The following is a 16499-nucleotide window of genomic DNA, read 5'->3' as shown; positions in this document are numbered from 1 at the left end:
ATAGATAGATAGATAGATAGATAGATAGATAGATAGATAGATAGATATTGTCTTCTTCCTGACTTGCTGCTTGGGTAACTTTTGTCTCTTAGTAATTATTATCTTTTTTATTTGTTTGTTTAGTCATTCCTTCACTCATTGGGTCTAGGCAACCTGGCATTGCAGACCTAGCTTAGAGAACTTTTGGAGTTGAGTCTCTAATGATAGACCCTCTGGAGTTTCCCATACTGTTTTCCTCAGTAGGACATTAAGTCCACCTGGGGGCTTTGGGCACTGAGTGACGGGTAAGCAGGTTTTCCCAAGCCCTAAGCTGCTCCTTGGTGTTGAGCTGAGTTCATGATCATCTCTAGGTGTCCATGTGCTGCAGACTTTTTTCAGAGTTTTGAGCACAGATCTCAGACTTCCCTCCAAGCTCTGCCCTAGTCTGGGGGATGAAGGTGTGATTCACTCTAGGCTATCCTACCTTAGCTTGCATTTTGATTTATGATCTCATTATTCAACTGAAATTGCTTCCTCCAATGGCAGTAGCAAGCTCTTAATCATGAAATTAATTAAGTTCAATGAATTTTCTTCAATTTTCAAAGTTCTTTTGTCATTTTTCATTTTCCATTTGTTATTATTGACCACCCTTTCCTCTAGAAAACTTTCTCTTTAATAGATTGAACATGCTCACATTTAATTACAAAAAATCAGTAATTGTGTCGGGGGGGGGGAGCGGGGGTAGATGTAAAACACGTCTTTCAGCATATTGTTGTGCCACTACTTATTCAAATCCAAGTGACCTGGCATCTAGAACAATGGATTTAGAGTAAGGAACCCTAGGTTCAAATACAGCTAATATGGCTACAACTAAGTACGTGTGTGATCCTTGGCAAGTTAGTTAACTTCTATTTGCCTCAGATTTCTCAGTTGCAAAATAGGGATAATAATGGCATCTGCCTTTCAGGATTGTTGGAGAAACAAATGAGTATATTGTTGAAGTGTGTGCCACAGTACCTGGAATATAGCACATGCTTGGAAAAGTCTTTCTTTCTTACACCCATATTTCCTTTTCACTTTCCTTCCTAATGTCCTTTCTTCCTTCCTTCATTACATGACACTACTTATTCAAGTTCATCATGTACCTATCCAATATGCTTTTGGAGACCCACAGCTTTATTTCCTCAAAGACTTTTGTATTGAAAAATAAGACAGGCTTGCTGAAGGTGTTTACATTGATAGGGACAATGTTCAGTAATAGAGTTCAAGTCAAGAAGGTAGGTGGTGAGCTCCTTTATATTTCCATTTGCAGATGCCTTTGAATTCATTATCCTAAACCAGAATATATTGAAGACCTTTGTAACTATATCTGCAATGGTCATATCCACTTTTGGTGGATTAAGAGGAATCAGATATTCTCATACATTGTTGGTAGGACTTCAGAATCAAAAATATCTTTTGGAGAGCAATGTCCCCATACATTGTAAGAGTCACAAAACAGAATATGACTTTTAATCAAGAGAGTCCTCTACCTGTATTGTATCACAGAAACAAATATAAAATTTTAAAATTACTCATGCATGTAAAATATATTCATATGTTCTTTATTTTGAAAAACCTAAACTTGGACACAATTATTATGTTCAAAGTTGGCTAACCTAATTATGGCATGTAATCATCATAAAATACAACAGCAACTCCCACAATAATTATGTTTAATCTATACAAGGAAATAGGGAAGGTCAATTGTGAGATAAGATATAGCAAATTCAGCAAAACTAGAATGATTACACCTTTATATTATGTCTTCTCTTACATAAAAGAGAAGAAAAAATGAGAAGAAAAAAGAAACGAGCAAAGGAATATTGGTTCAAATATGATAAAAAAAATTCTAAAAAGTCTGGATGGGAACTATGTTACTTTCTTCCTTTTTATTTACCTTCCTATTTTTATTTACTACTTCACATGATTCTATTTTGATATAGGTTGCAGTGTGGGACAAGACTGTGATATTTGTTTCAAAGGCTCAACTCATTAAGTTTTTGCCTCACAATAGAGTTTCAAATAATTTTTTAAAAATAACCTTGGTTCTTTAAAGCAACCATTCATCTTCTGCATATTTAGTATTGACATTATTTCCTCATCTAGGATATAGTTTCCCTAATTTTTTGCTTAGCTTATCTATTTGGTGATTATGACCTCAAAGTAGTTTGGCTTCATGAATAGACTATATCATATCATGCTACTTTATTATGTCTGTGTTAAGTTGTGTTGTATTCTTAGGCAGGCTTCTTTTCTTGCTTTACCCTCAAGGTCCTCATCTGTCAAATGAGGGAGTTATAGAGGATAATCACCTAGGTCTTTTCTAGCTCTCATATCCTATGCTTCTGTAAATACTGTAGTAGATCATTACCATCAGTCAGCAATGGCACAAAGTCGCACACACTGAGTGTTCTGACTTCCATTATGGGACTTCAGATAATAGAATAATAAATCTGGAGTATTAGGAAACTTCTATGTCCATCTTCAGAATCCTCTAATTATATGAATGAGGAAACTGAGGCTCAGCAATTTAAGATCCTTGGTCAAGATCACATAGATAAGTGAGCATCAAGAGAAAGTTCTGAATTTAAGCCTTTTCACTCCTGAGAGCATTATCTTTTTTTTTTTTTTTGGTATTTGGAGGGGGGCAAGGTAGGGAAAGTGGGGTTCAGTGACTTGCCCAAGGTCACACCATTAGTTTTTTGTGTTAAATGTCTGAAGCCAGATTTGAACTCAGGTGCTCCTGACTCCAGGGCTGGTGCTCTATTCACTGTGCAACCTAGCTAAGCAAGGAGCATCATCTTTTATAAATGTGCTAAGAACCTCCTAAGCCATCAGTGTTACTGTGATTTTGGCATGAATGTAGAAGGATTCCACAGCATCTAAGGTTCATATTTTGCCAGTTTTGTGACCTTATAGTGTTTCCTAATAGTTCTAAGAAAGAAACCTGGATATTGGTATTATGGTATTATTCCATCTCCCTGTTCAATAACAACTTCATTTATTCCAAGCTGGTCATTTTTTTATGTCCATATGGAGAATTACCACCTAGTTCCCTCTATGCACTTATAGGGAATTTTGAAAATCCCAGCATACAAGAGACATATGAATATCAACTTCTGCTACCTGAATTAATTAGTATGATTTAGAACTTGCAGGAAAAATAAAAAGGAAAAAGTAGAAAGTTCTCCTGTGAATTTTCCTCTAACATTTAGCAATGACTGCTTCCACATTTTATGGTAAATAAACCAACATTCTAGGGAATAAACAAAGTCCTAAGCACAAAACATTTATATCCTGTAGAACATAATTTTAAAACAATCCTTAAAGCCATCAGAAACCTAAAAAAACAAAGAAAGCAAATATTGAGGTTTTTCAAGCTGCAATATTTGCTGCTGAGTCTCTACCTGTTCTCCTGCCAGTAAGGACCTTGGGTCTCATCAGCTTGTGGGGATCGCAACACTAGATATAATTGAGCAACTTGAATTTTTTTGTACAGAAAGGTTTCCATCTCTGATTTGTATCCATCACATTAAGCAATTTTCTAGTTTGCTACCTTTCTAGGACAGTGTTTGTTAAAAGAGACAAATGGAGCAGAACAACACTCAACTTTTGGTGACAAACCCACCCCAAAATATTTGAAAAAGACAATGTAGAAACAAGTCAAACAGAAGACCTAGAAACTGGCCGATAGAAAAAAGTAGTGTTTTTGTCAAGATGAGCATTAGGGAATAACCTGTATATTTTTGGATAGAAGGAAATACCTTTTAAAATGTAAACATTAAAATAACAGGGAGAAAATCACAAAGGTGAAAAGAAAAACAGAAAATTGACAAGAACTTAGGTTTCTTTAAGGATTCTTCTTTGCTTTTAAATTACTTGACTAAAGTCACAGGAATATCCTCATGTTCTCTTCTTTTAGGAAAAATAGAGCCTTTAATCAAAGAGTTTAAAGCTTTCCCTTGGTATTTCTTCTCAAAAACTATGTCAAACTTATTTGTGTAAACAAAGAAAGTCAACTTTATCAGTTACAGAAATCCAAAATAACAAATATGTCCTTAGGTACATGGTGCAAAAACTAGAAGGAACTAGAAACCAGTCATTGTGAAAAATCCTATGATAGTCACAAAGGAGCTGAGTTTAATCCCTTGGTAAATTGTAAGGGGGGGCAGGAGGGGGGAGAAGGAGGTTGTCACTTACAGAAACAGGAGAGTCAGGAAGACAACAAGCAGTGCCCAGGTTCCAGCACTTAAGCTTGGGATGAAGTTCATTGTCACGCTCTCTAGTCGGTTTTTTTTTTTAATTTCTGTCGCTTTTCCTTGTCTCTCTTTGTTCCTTAGTTCTTAATACTCCGACTTGGAGTGCTGTTGTAATACCCTGACAAATTTTGAAAGGAATATATAGACTGTAAAACAAGGGGTGGAGTTAAATGAAACTGCGATGCAGTCAGGAGGTTTTATGGATCCTATACAAATCATCGTCTCTGAAGTCTCAGAGTTTATCTTTATTGACATATTGTAGGAAAGAAGCACATGAATCCTGTGAGGGTCAGTTAAATTCAGAAAACAATAATTAACCTTAGCCATTTTAAATACGTAATGGTAATGATACAAATGTCTTTGGTCCTTATCAGAAACAGTGCTGACAAAACAAAAGTGGAGCGAAAGTTCTGTGGGGGTCTAAAGTACAAATGAAGTAGTAAACAAGCATTTGTTTATTATATGTGCCCGGGGCTTCACTTAGTCCTTGGGATACAAAAATGAAAATTCTGCCTGTGACAATTAATAGCTGTATGAGCATAGGCAAGCCATGAGTCATAGAACCATGAAGAAAAGAGGTGATCTCAGATTCATTAGGCATACATTTGAATGCAAGATCTGGCACCTATGGTCAGCTAGTACTAAGATTGGTCTATGCTAATGGGGGGGATCATACTATAGCTATAATATGCAAACCCCAGAAATGTGAGGAGGAGGAAATGGCTGTCTTCCATTCTTTAGTCTCTCACAGAAAAAAAACATACCTGGGGGGAAGTCTCTATGGAAACTTCACAATGTGATCAAACCCCACATGCTGACCAGGGTTAGAGACATCATCCCAAAGCAAATAAAATGCCTTAGGTATGAATTAACTGCCTGCTTCCAACTATGAAGAGGAAAATAAATTCTGTTAATCTTCTTCCCTAAATCACATAATCATATTATTCCAGAGTTAAAAGGGACCTGAAACACCATCTTACTATAGCAAATACATGAAGAAATATCTTGTCTGCATCAGGCCAAGCAAGTGTTCATTCAGTCTTTCTCTTGTTAGTTATTGAGTTATTTCAGTTGTGTCTGACTCTTTGTGAGTGTGGTTAGGGCTTTCTTGGCAAAGATACTGGAATAGTTTGCTATTTCCTTCTCCATCTCATTTTATAGGTGAGGAATTAAGGGATATAGGGTTACACAGCTAATAAGTTTCTAAAGCTGCATTTGTACTGAGATCCTCTTTACTCCAGGGCTGGCATTCTATCCACTGCATCACCTAGCCTTTCTCTGAAGACTTCCAAAGATGGCAAACCTCCTTCCTGAGGCAAACTAATTCCAATCTGGGATAGTTCTAATCCTCAGGAATTTTTCACTCCAATAAAGCCAGCATCTATCTCCCTGTAACTTCTATGGATGGTCCTGGTTCTATTCTCTGCTGCCATGTAAATCAAATCTAACCCCTCATCAATGTGGCAACCCTTAAAGCCTTTGAAGACAGCTAGAACACATTCCTAAATTGCCTTTGCCCCAAGTAAAGCATCCTCACTTCCTTCCTTTGATCTTCAGATGGCATAGATTAAAGTTCACGGCCAATCTTGATTGTCTTTCTTTAGATACTTTCTTTTTTTTAAAGGGTCATTTCTCAAATATGGTGGCCCTTACTGGCACAGTATTTTATATTGGATGTGACTATGGTAGAGGATAGTGTAACTGATATCTTCATGCAATACATGATACCATTTTTTTGTTTTCAATTCAATTTTTCTTTTATTTTCAGCTCCAAATTCTCTCCCTGTATCCTCTCTTCCCACCCCTATCCATCATGTATGCAAGAAAACCCAAAACCACTTACAATTATGTTTGTTGATTCAAAACCAATTCCCATCCTAGTCACATCTATATTCCGAAAATAGAAAAGAAAGTTTGAAAAAAAATCTTTAGTCTGCCCTCTGAGTGCATCAGCTCTCTGCCCTGAAGCTGGATAGCATATTTCATCCTTAGTCCTTTTGATGTCATTAGTCATAGTGCTTAACAGCATTCCATAGACTTTAAAGTTGACTGTTTTCTATAATATTGTGGTTGTAAGAACTGCTCTCCTGGTTCTGCTCACTCCACTTTGTATCAGTTCAAACAAGGGTTTACAGGTTTTTCTGAAAACTTGCCCTTCATCTTTTCTTACAACACAATATTTATTCCACCATACCAGAACCTGTTCAGTCATTCCCCAATTGATAAATATCTACTCAGTTTTCAATTATTTGCTATAACAAATAGAGCTACTATAAATGTTTATGTAAATGTGTGTCATTTTTCTCATTCTTTAACTTCTTTAGGTTGTAAATCTAGAACTAGTATTGAAGAATTATAAATGTATAGTGAGATTCATAGATTTTGATCACACTTTCAAATCACTTTATTAAATAGTTAGACCAGATCACCGTTCCACCAATAGTGCATTAATGTACCTGCTTCCCACAGCTTCTCCAGCATTGATCATTCTCTCTTTTGTTGACATAGCCTATCTAATGAGTGTGAAATGATATCTCAGAGTTGTTTTAATTTGAATTTCCCTAATTATTAGTGACTTAGAGCATTTTTCATATGACTAGTTATAGCATGGTGTTATTCAACAGAAAACTGATTATTCACATGGCAATTTATCAATTTGCTAATGGTTTTGTTCTTTAAATTTTACCTAAATTCCCTAAATATCTTAGAAATGAGACCTTTGAGAAGAATTCTAGGAATATGGTGGAGTAGGTCAGAAAATTCCAAGCACTCTAGTTTTCTCCCACAAACAAGACTAAATAGTGCCTCAGGATGAACTTAGAGCTGTTAAAAAATAACTTACAAGAGATGGGACAGAACAGTGGTCCCCCTGGGTCAACCAAAGAAGATATGAAGAAAATTCCCTGGACTGAGGTTTGGGCCCTTTGAAGTCTAAACACCTACAGGCTAGTTTCACTGTAACAGCAAGAGGCTAGCCCTAGGGCTCCTTCGGTTGAGACAGATACTCAGCCCCAACCACAAAAATCTCCACCTCCTAGACTGTGTGGGGAGGGAGGCTTCTAAGGAAGGGAAGACTGAGGGAACCTCTGTTGAAAAGGAATGCCAAGCCCAGTTGTGTTGCCAAGATGTGACTCTGGATGAGAAGGAACCACCAAGGTGGGAATGCTGCTAACTGTAGCCAATTACAGCAGGCTGGATGTCTTGGTTTCTGTTCTATGCCAGAAGGGTGAACTGAAGGACTTGAAGCAGAGGTGCCATCTCCCACACCCCAGGACTAGAGATGATTAAAAAAATAAGCTGCTATAAATTTTAAAAAATAAGCAACCAAATGAGAAGGTATCCTACCATAGAAAGTTACTGTGGGAAAAGAAAACAGAGTTCATTTTCAGAGGAAGATAGTGAAGCAAAGAAATCCTCTTCTACCTGAAAAAATAACTAATGTCAGATGGTGCCCTGCCCAAGAAGAACTTAAAAAATAATTAAAAATAAAATTAGAGAAATTAGAGGAAAAACTAAAGAAAATGAAGAATCCAAGAAAATCAAAAGTATAAAAATGTTGACCTATTAGAAAAGGAAATAAGCTTTTTAGAATTTATTATTTTTTCATTTTCAATATTTAGTTCCACAAAATTTTGAGTTCTAAATTTTCTCCCCATCTCTCCTCTCCCCCAACATCAACTTAGCATGCATTCTGATTACATGTTCTCTCAATCAACCCTCTTTTCTTTCACCCATTCCACCCTTTTTTCTTCTCCCCTTCCTTTCCACTTTCCTGTAGGGCAAGATAGATTTCTATACCCCATTGCCTGTATATCTTATTTCCAAGTTGCATACAAAAACATTTTTAACATTCATTTTTAAAACTTTGAGTTCCAAATTCTATTCTTTCCTCACTCTTCTCCCACCCTCATGGAAAAGGCAAGCAATTCAATATAGATTATATATGTGTAGTCACACAAAACACTTCCATAATAGTCATGATGTAAAAGACTAACTACATTTCCCTCCACCCTATTACCCCCCACTTATTCTATTCTCTCCTTTGACCCTGTCCCTTCTCAAAAGTGCTTTCTTCTGATAATCCCCTCCTCCCATTTCCCTCCCTTCCATCTCCCTCTCTCATATGTGTGTGTGTGTGTAATTTATATATAGATTTCCATACCCAATTGAGAGTTTGTGTTATTCCCTCCTTAAGCCAAATCTGATGAGAGTAAGGTTCACTCATTCCCTCTCACCTTTCCCCTCTTCCCCTCCACTGTAATAGTTTTTTTCTTGTCTCTTTTATGCGAGATAATTTACTGCATTTTCTCTCTTCCTTTCTCCCTCTGCTAGTACATTCCTCTCTCACCCCATAATTTGATTTTTTTTATTTCGTCCCTACATATTCAACTCACCCTGTGCCCCCAGACATATGTGTATGCATACACACACACATCACACATACACAAGTCTTCGTCAGTGTGACCCATGCTGGACTGAGCTCTTCTTTCAGACTGGTACAACAGAACATTCCTGTCAAATTTCCAGGTTGTCTTGGACTGGAAATTAGTTTCATTCTGTCATTTTGTGGTTTCTGCTGCTATAGAATTTGTTTAGAGTCTTTTTTTTTTCTTTTTGGATGGGCATTTGGGGTTAAGACTTGTCCAAGGTCACATGGCTAGTAAGTGTTAAATGTCTGAGCCTGGATTTGAACTCAGGTCCTCCCAACTCCTGGGAAGGTGCTCTATTCACTGCACCACCTAGCTGCCCCAGAGTCATTTTTTAAAACAGGTATTTAGAAGGGTTTGAGGGAGAGCTCAAACAAAGGCCTGCTTTTAATCCACAATCTTCACTTCATCTCTGAGAATTTAAGGAAGAAAATGACTACTTGAAAATCAGAATTGGGCAAGAGGAAGCAAGTGAAGCCTTAAAAGATGAAGAGAATATAAAACAAAAGATAAAGAATGAACAAAATAAAATAGAATGTAAAGCATCTCATAAGAAAAAAAACTGATCAGGAGAGCAGATAAAGAAGAGAAAATGTAATAAATGTACTACTGGGTAGCTATGATCAAAAAAGGAATCTTCATATAATAATACAAAAAATAATTGAAGAAAATTTTTCTGATGAATTAAATCAAGAGGATAAATAAGAAATATAATAAATCTATTGATTACCACTTGAAAGAGATCCTGTGAGGGACAACTACAGGAATATCATAGTCAATTTCTGAAACTCCCAGTCAAAGGACAAGAGTCACAAAACCACAGTTAGAGACACATAAGACTTAGCAGAAAAGATACTAAAAGATTGCAGATCTTGGAAGGAGATATATCAAAGATCAAAATAACTGGGTTTGCAGAAGAATATATTATACCCAGCAATATTAAAAGTAATTCTGAACGAAAAAGAAATAAACATTGAGTAAATTGCCAGACTTTCAGGATTTTGTTGCCAAAAAACTGTACTTAATTGAAATTTTGAAATAAATATCCAAGAGAAATACTTTTTTTGTTTCCTTATTTTGTATATATGTTTTAGTATTTGAGTTTATAATGTTTCTTTTTCTTTTCTATTGTGTATTTAAGTTTTACTATTTCATTTTAACATAATTATAAAAGAATGAAACCTTTGTCAGAGATATTTCCTACAAGCATGTTTTCCCAGTTTCTTCTAATTTTAGCTGCAGTAGATTTATTTATGCACTTTTAACCTTATGTAACCAAAATTGTTTATTTTAACTCCTGTGAACTTCTACATCTTTTATTTGCCCATGAACTCTTCCCCAATCTGTAGCTCTAACAAGTAATTTTCCTTACTCCTCTAATATTCTTTGTCTCTTACTTGTGTATTCATTTTGAACTTACCCTGATATATTATGTTAGGTATTGGTGTATACCTGGTTTCTTCTAGATTATTTTTCCAACAGTTTTTGTTGAATACTGAGTTCTTGCTCCAAAATCTAGGATCTTCATTTTTAACAATAACTGGATATGATTTCTTTCTGTATTGTATCCCTAATTTTTCCACTACTCAACTTCTCTTTTTGTTAGCAAATAGCAAGTTATTTTGCATGTGTTCTGGTTTGTGTGTGTGTGTGTTTTAACAAATATGGTTTTGTATTAGTATAGTTTAAAATCAGGCTAAGTTCCTTTCCTTTCAATTCTTTTCACTGATTGCTAGAATATTCTTGACCTCCTATTCCTTATCCCACCATTCTCATACTTCTATTCTGCATACATTCTCTTCCACTTCCAAAAACCTCAGATATCTCCTTTTTACTTATTGTCTTCTTCAATTAGATTGTGAGTTCTTTGGAGGAAGAGACTTTATTTATATCTATTGAACTTAACTTAATTCATAACACAAAGTAGGTTTTTAATTAATGTTTATCAAATTAAATTGAATTAAACTTCATTAATTAATTTTTAGTTTTCAACATTCATTTCCACAAGATTTTGAATTCCAAATTTTCTCCCCACTTCTCCCCTCCTCCCACCCCAAGATGGCATGCATTCTGATTACTCCTTACCCAAGTCTGTCCTCCTTTTTATCATAAACTCCCCCTTATCCCCTTTCTCCTTATTTTATTGTAGGGCAAATAGATTTCTCTGCCGCATTGCCTATGTGTCTTATTTCCCAGTTGCATGTAAAAACAATTTTTTACATTTGTTTTTAAAACTTTGAGTTCCCTTCTCCTCCCCCCATTGAGAAGGTAAGAGATTCATTATAGGTTATACATGTGTAGTTATGAAAAACACTTCCACAATAATCATGTTATGAAAGATTATATTTTCCTTCATCCTATCCTGCCTTCCATTTGTTCTCTTTTCTCTTTTTGACCCTGTCCCTTTTCAAAAGTGTTTGTTTCTGACTACCTCCTCCCTGAATCTTCCCTTCCTTTTATTATTCCCCCATCTTATTCCTTTCCACCTCACTTTCCTGAAGGGTAAGATATCCAATTGAGTGTGTGTGTTATTCCCTCCTTAAGCCAAATCCAATGAGAGCAAGGTTTGCTCATTCCCTTTCTGCTATTCCTCTCCATTATGAAACTTTTTTCTTGCCACTTTTAGGTAAGATAATTTACTCCATTCTATCTTTCCCCTTCTCCTTCTCCCAATATATTCCTTTTTCACCCCTTAATTTTATCTTTTAGATATCATGTCTTCGTATTCAACTCGCCCTGTGCCATCTATCTAATCTATCTATCTATCTATTTATCTATCTATCTATCTATCTATCTATCTATCTATCTATCTATCTATCTATCTATCTATCTATATTTCCTCCAATGATCCTAATACTTAAAAAGGTCTGATGAGTTACAAACATCATCTTTCTATGTAAGAATGCAAATAGTTTAACTTTATCATGTGCTCAATGATTTTTCTTTCCTGATTACCTTTTCATGTTTCTCTTGAGTCTTGTATTTTAAAGTCAAATATTCTGTTCAGCTCTAGTATTTTTAGCAAGAATGCTTGAAAGTTCTCTATTTCATTGAATGTCCATTTTCCCCCAAAATATTATACTCAGTTTTGTTGGTCAGGTAATTTTTGGTCTTATTCCTAGTTCCTTTGACTTCCAGAATATCATATTCCAAGCCCTTCTATCCCTTAATGGAGAAGCTGCTACTTCTTGTGTTATCCTGATTGTATTTCCACACTATTCTAATTGTTTCTTTCTAGTTGCTTAAAATATTTTCTCCTTGACCCAAACTATGGAATTTGGCTACAATAGTCCTAGGATTTTTCCTTTTGGGATCTCTTTCAAGAGATGATTGGTTAATTCTTAAAATTTCTATTTTTCCCTCTGGTTGTAGTATGTCAGGACAGTTTTCCTTGATAATTTCTTGAAAGATGATTTCAAGGCACCTTTTTTATCATGGATTTCACATAGTCCAATAATTTTTAAATTATCTCTGCTGGATCTCTTTTCAAGGTCAGTGGTTTTTCCAATGAGATTTTTCACATTCTTCTATTTTTTTTCTTCTTTTGGTTTGGTTTTATAAGTTCTTGGTTTCTCATAAAGTCATTAGTTTCCATTTGCTCCATTTTAATTTTGAAAGACTTACTTTCTTCAGTGAAATTTTGGACCTTTTATTTCCATTTGACCAGTTCTGCTTTTTAAAACATTCTTCTACTCATTGGATTTTTGTGCTTCTTTTGCCATTTGGGTTAGTCTATTTTTAAGGTGTTATTTTCTTCAGTATCTTTTTGGGTCTCCTTTAGCAAGCTGTTGACTTATTTTTCATGATTTTTTTTTTGCATCATGCTTATTACTCTTCCAAATTTTTCTTCTACTCCTCTTACTTGATTTTCAAAGTCCCTTTTGAGCTCTCCCATGGTCTGTGACCAATTCATATATTGAATTACTTTTGTTTCTATAAAATCTTTTTTTTTCAAATTGAATACTTTATTAACATGGTAGTTGTCTTTGTAACATGTGCACACACACTCGCACACTCTGAATGATCTGCCTGGAAAAAAAGATGTCTAAATGTGGAGAAGGGGAAAATTAAAAATAAAAAACTCCTTTAGATTTTCATTATTGTAGGCAATTACGTCCACATCACTTACAAAGTTATTGCCACATCTGTCCAAGGAAGCAGAATTTGGGGGGAGAAAAAAAACTTTGAGGGAAATTCAACAGTGGCATAGCAGAGCTCTCAATATGAGAAAGCTGACATAACATGGACTTTTGCTGTGAAATTTGTCTTTGCAAAATATGGGGAGTTTATCGATGGGCAGAAAATAAGAGAAGGTGGTGTGAAGTAGGCTTTTGCAGAGTCAATTTTCCTCACAGTATTGTGCAGGTTCATCAAGAAAAATGCTTAGTCCTTCTCTGGAACCAGTTTCAGAACTTTTCCAATTGCAATGGTCTTCCCCTCGTCTCTTAAGGTAAAACGACCCATCTGAGGGAAATCTTTGAAGGTCTCAAGGCAGATGGTTCCTGCTGTCCTTAAACGGGCAATGCATACTTGATCTTGTTTGACAAAACGTGGTCATGTCTTACTTTTTTCTCCTGATTTTTTTGTCTACCAAGCAGATTAAGGCTGTTATCTCGACTTCTTCGATACAGGTATGAATGTGCAGCACTGCATTATAACCTGGGCAGATGATGGATTTGTGCTCAATAATCACTATCTGGGCATCAAACGTGCGTCCAGAATGACAAAGATTATTAGGATCACAAAGTATGAATCCTGGAAGAATTTCTTCTTCAATTCCCTTCAGTCTAATCTTGAGGTTTTCACCTGGCTCTACAGAATCAGTTTCTACATCATCAGAAAGGATTCCAAGAACTTCCACGTTGTGCTTGTTTGGCATCATCACAAGCTGCTGTCCTTTACAAATAGAGCCCGATTCCAGCTTTCCCAGGCCACAGTGCCCATATCCTTGTATTTATCCACAATTGGCAGCCTGATCAGTCCATCAACTGATCTATTGAAGGTTGGCAAATTATCCAGATAGGGAATAAATGGTAACCCAATATACCAAGGGCAGAAGTCTGACTGCTCCTTAAGGTTTGCACCAGTCAGTCCTGAGCAGGGCATGAAGTGTATATCCTTTTTGGGATTGAAGCCAACTTTCTTCAAAAATGGCACCAACTTTTCTTTACATTCTTCATATCTTTCATTGCTCCAGTTCACTGTTGGGTCGTTCATCTTATTAATGAGCACTATTAAGTGTTTCACACCTGCTGTTTTTGCCAACATGGCATGATCTCTTGTCTGTCCTCCTTTTTCAAACCCAGTTTCAAACTCTCCTTTCCGGGCAGAGATGACCAGCACAGCCAGATCAGCTTGGGAAGCACCACCAATCATGTTGGGGACAAAGCTCTTGTGCCCGGGGGCTTCTAGGATGGTGAAGTGCTTCTTTTCTGTCTCAAAGTAGGCTCAGCCCACGTGTACAGTTTTACCTTTGTCTCGTTCTTCCTGATTTGTGTGTAAGGCCCATGACAAGTACCAAGTTTCTCTGTTTTTTTCTTTAGCTTCTCGTTCATATTTTTCAAGTGTTCTTTTGTCAACCATCCCAGTCAAATACATTATTTGTCCTCCAATAGTTGATTTACCAGCATCTAAATGACCAATGGATATTACATTTACATGTTCCTTTTTAGGTGCACCTGGTGGTGCGACCACAGATTTCGGTTTTGGTAATTCTTCTTCCTCCTCCATCATCGTTTCTGGGACACTCTCCTCTGAAGGCCCCCCAGCTCTGCTTCCCTAGGTTCTTCTTTATGCTCCCATGATTCTTCTAGGGACATTTCTGTCTCTCCATTTTCTACAACAGGTTCTGAAACTTCCATGCTAACAGCTGAATTTGAACCTTCATACAACACTGACTGTTCTTCTTGAGAAAGTTCCACAGGTGCTTTGCCCTGGTAGTTTGCAGCCCTATAAAATCTTTTTTTAATCTTTTATACTCAAAATTATTCATTTTATCTCCCATGAAACTTTCTGTCACTTATTTGGTCATGACTCTTCCCATACCCATAGATCTGACAGGTAATTTTTCCATGCCCCAATAATTTCCTTAGGATATTACCATTACCTTATGACTGAGTCAGTCTCTAACCTGAAAATGAAGAAACAGTAAACCACAAAGTGCCAGTAATCAGGTAGCTGTTTAATTAATTAGTTTCATTATGAGAAACAAATGTGTAAATCAGGAATTCTCCTGTTCATAATTTTGCCTTGCTGAAGTGAGGACAAAGATTATATACACAAATCACAAATGTGAAGGGAAAAGGGAAAGTTGATTCTAAATAATGTTATCCCTGGCTTGAGTAGTTTTCCAGGACAAAACCAAAAATGGAAGACAATACAACAGTTCTGGAGTCTTATAGGAGCAATATGCTCAAGTCCTTGGGAGCTGTTATTTGATAAGTCATAGGACCCGAGTTCTATGATGGGAAGCATTTCCACAGTGTTTTACTAGCTTTGCTTCAGGTAAACAGGCAGTGACTGTGAGCCTTGTCAAATGTTTGACTGGTTATTTTAAGCTGCACTTCTCATGACAGGAAATTCTGAAAAATCAAATCTATTAGTATATTCATTACACATATAATATTGATTTTTATAAAAAATCATAATCCTCTTTACAATATCTAAGTCACATACCAATTTTGAGCTTACTTCGATTGATAGTAGGTTTGGGTCCATGTGTATTGCCAGACTACTATCCAGTTTAATACTAATATCTTGTCCCAATAGTTGGAATTTTTTACTTTATAGCACATGAGGTTATTGTCATCTTTTGCTATTGTATAATCTGCACAAAAACTGTTGATGGTTTCAATTAATTTTTAGTTGACTCTCTAGGGCTCTGTAAGTAAACATATCATCAGAAAAAAAGTAATAACTTGGGGGGTGGCTAGGTGATGAAGTGAATAGAGTACTGGCCCTGGAGTCAGGAGGACCTGAGTTCAAATCCAACCTCAGACACTTAACATTTACTAGCCTTGTGACATTGAGCAAGTCACTTAACCCCAACTTCCCATCAAAAAAAGTAATAATTTGTTTCCCCTTTGCCTATGCTTATTTCTTTAATTTCTCTCTTGTCTTATGGTTATAGCTAGCAATTCTAGTAAAAAAAAAAAGGAATGGAAATGAGGGCATTTGCTTTGCTCCTGATCATATCAGAAAGATTTCTAGTTGATACCCATGACAGATGATGCTTGCTCTTTGTTTTACATATATATATAGCTTATCTTTTTAAGAAAAGATCTATTTATCCTTATGATTTCTCATTTTAACAGGAATGATTACATTTTGTAAACAGTTTCTGTATTTATTTAAATAATCTGATAACAGTATGTTGCTATCAAAAAGCTGAATAACAGAATTTGAATTACTCCTATTTTGAGACCTTAAAATTCTTATAAAATTAATTGTTATGTGCTTAAAAGATTTGATTTTCACTCTATTCAATTAAATTTTTTCACACATAAACTTTCAGGTCTAGGAATATATAAAAGGTAACAATAAACAACAACAAGAATAATTATTATATAATTTTGGTTGGGTATACTGTTGCTTTTGTTAATTATTTTTACAATTTTTTTTTCTAATATGGCACCTAACCTGCATTCCTGATATAAGACCAATTGGGTTATAATGTATCATCTTCAGGATATATTATCTCTTTGATAATATTTTCTTTTAAATAAAATTCCACTAATATTCCTTAGCAGAATTAGTCTATACTTTTCCTACTTTGACTATCTCTGGTGAAAGT

General features: G+C 35.7%; 1 protein-coding gene and 1 pseudogene across 1 annotated transcript in view; both read right to left on the bottom strand.

Annotated features, from left to right (window-relative positions):
• LOC138159038 (cytochrome P450 3A4-like) overlaps positions 1–4490 on the bottom strand; it is a 46076-nt gene extending 41586 nt beyond the window's left edge. Inside the window, exon 1 of the mRNA XM_069085380.1 lies at positions 4222–4490. Coding sequence (XP_068941481.1) covers positions 4222–4292 — 71 coding nt within the window. The 5' untranslated portion in view covers positions 4293–4490. The remainder of the gene's footprint in view (positions 1–4221) is intronic.
• An 8160-nt stretch (positions 4491–12650) lies between these two features.
• Positions 12651–14655, bottom strand: LOC138158659 (eukaryotic peptide chain release factor GTP-binding subunit ERF3A pseudogene; annotated as a pseudogene).
• Between the last annotated feature and the right edge of the window lie 1844 nt (positions 14656–16499).

This window comes from Petaurus breviceps, unplaced genomic scaffold (genome assembly GCF_028583685.1).
Source record: "Petaurus breviceps papuanus isolate PSGF00001 unplaced genomic scaffold, PetGlider_PUasm1.0 175, whole genome shotgun sequence".
NCBI lineage: Eukaryota > Metazoa > Chordata > Mammalia > Diprotodontia > Petauridae > Petaurus > Petaurus breviceps.
Note: the sequence above shows the minus strand (reverse complement) of the source record. Positions and strands in the feature narration are given on the sequence as shown.